This window comes from Orycteropus afer, unplaced genomic scaffold, assembly GCF_000298275.1.
Source record: "Orycteropus afer afer isolate SDZICR_OR568_19922 unplaced genomic scaffold, OryAfe1.0 scaffold00006, whole genome shotgun sequence".
NCBI classification, from domain to species: Eukaryota; Metazoa; Chordata; class Mammalia; order Tubulidentata; family Orycteropodidae; genus Orycteropus; species Orycteropus afer.
In genome coordinates this window covers 6,238,833-6,239,987 of record NW_006921593.1, presented here as the reverse complement: position 1 = coordinate 6,239,987, position 1,155 = coordinate 6,238,833, and the positions used below count along the sequence as shown (strand labels likewise).

Below are 1,155 nucleotides of genomic sequence, written 5' to 3'. Positions count from 1 at the left end.
CCGCGACCGCCGCTTCTTGCGGAGTCCATGGCCCCGCGCCGGGCCATCCATGGCTCTGCCGCGCTGGGCTCTCCGCGCTCGCCGCCCACCACGGGCTCTGGCCGCGGCCACACACAAAAAAATTGACACGGAGCCCTGCTCCCCCTGCACGGCTTCCCTCCGCCCGAGGAGGACGCGGGGGAGACGGCGGCCGGAGAAGGGAGCGAGGGGAAGAAAGAGCAGAAAGAAGAGGGGGAAGGGGCGGAGAGAGGGAGGAGGGACGCGAGCAGGGCGAGCGGCAAAGCGCCCAAGTGTGGTGCTCCCCACAGCACCGAGGTGGAGATTCCGGCGAGCGGCGCCGAGCAAAGTAATGGCTGAACACACCGGTCTCCTTCGGAGGAAAAAAAAAAAAAAATAACTCCTGAGCAGGCAATAAATCAGAATAGCGGAATGCTTTGATCAGGAGACGGGGAGGCGGCAGGGAGCCCTCCCCGCGGCCATTCTCCGCCGCGCCCCCCGCGCCCCAAAAAAGCCGGCGCCCCGAATGCAGAATCGGGTCCAAAAAGGTCGCGGGAAAGTGGGGGGAATGAACTTCCCCCGCCCCTCGGGAGGCAGGCACCCCCGGCGCCTCGCGCACACACCTCAGAGAAAACTCCCAGGCTCCAGAACGTGCGCGAGATGCAGCCCGCGGAGGCCACCGCTTGGGAGCGAGGGGACAGGGGCGAGACCCCCCGGAGAGGGGCGCATAATAATGCAATAATTAGGAAGGGACGGCGAAAGTGGCCCGGGTGACGGAGACAGGAGGTGGAGGAAGGGGAGGACGATGCTGGAGCAGTTGTGGGGTTCGCTTTTCGGTCTTCGAGGGGGGAGGAGGGGGCGATGAAAGAAGAGAAGCAGCAAATCCTGACGGTGCCACCCCCCTCAAAAAAATACGTTTTCCAGTCCCCGAGAAGAGGTCACCCTTCCTCAAAAACGGGAGGGGGTGAACCAGTCGATGAGGGAAGCAGAAAGAAATCTCCAACAGGCAGGGGCACCGGTGTGCCGTCGCCGCTGCCGCTGCCTCTTCTTCTCGCCCCGCCGGAGGGAACGCCGCCGTCGCCGCCGCCGCTAACGCTGCCGCCGCCGCTGCCACGAAAGCCCCGAGCCGGAGGGTGCACGGCGTGTCCCCGGGCGGCT

General features: G+C 65.5%; 1 protein-coding gene across 1 annotated transcript in view; it reads right to left on the bottom strand.

Annotated features, from left to right (window-relative positions):
* The window catches only part of AUTS2 (activator of transcription and developmental regulator AUTS2), a 1,395,185-nt gene extending 1,395,134 nt beyond the window's left edge, over positions 1–51 (bottom strand). Inside the window, exon 1 of the mRNA XM_042780996.1 lies at positions 1–51. This exon is cut by the window's left edge and continues 318 nt beyond it. Coding sequence (XP_042636930.1) covers positions 1–51 — 51 coding nt within the window.
* Between the last annotated feature and the right edge of the window lie 1,104 nt (positions 52–1,155).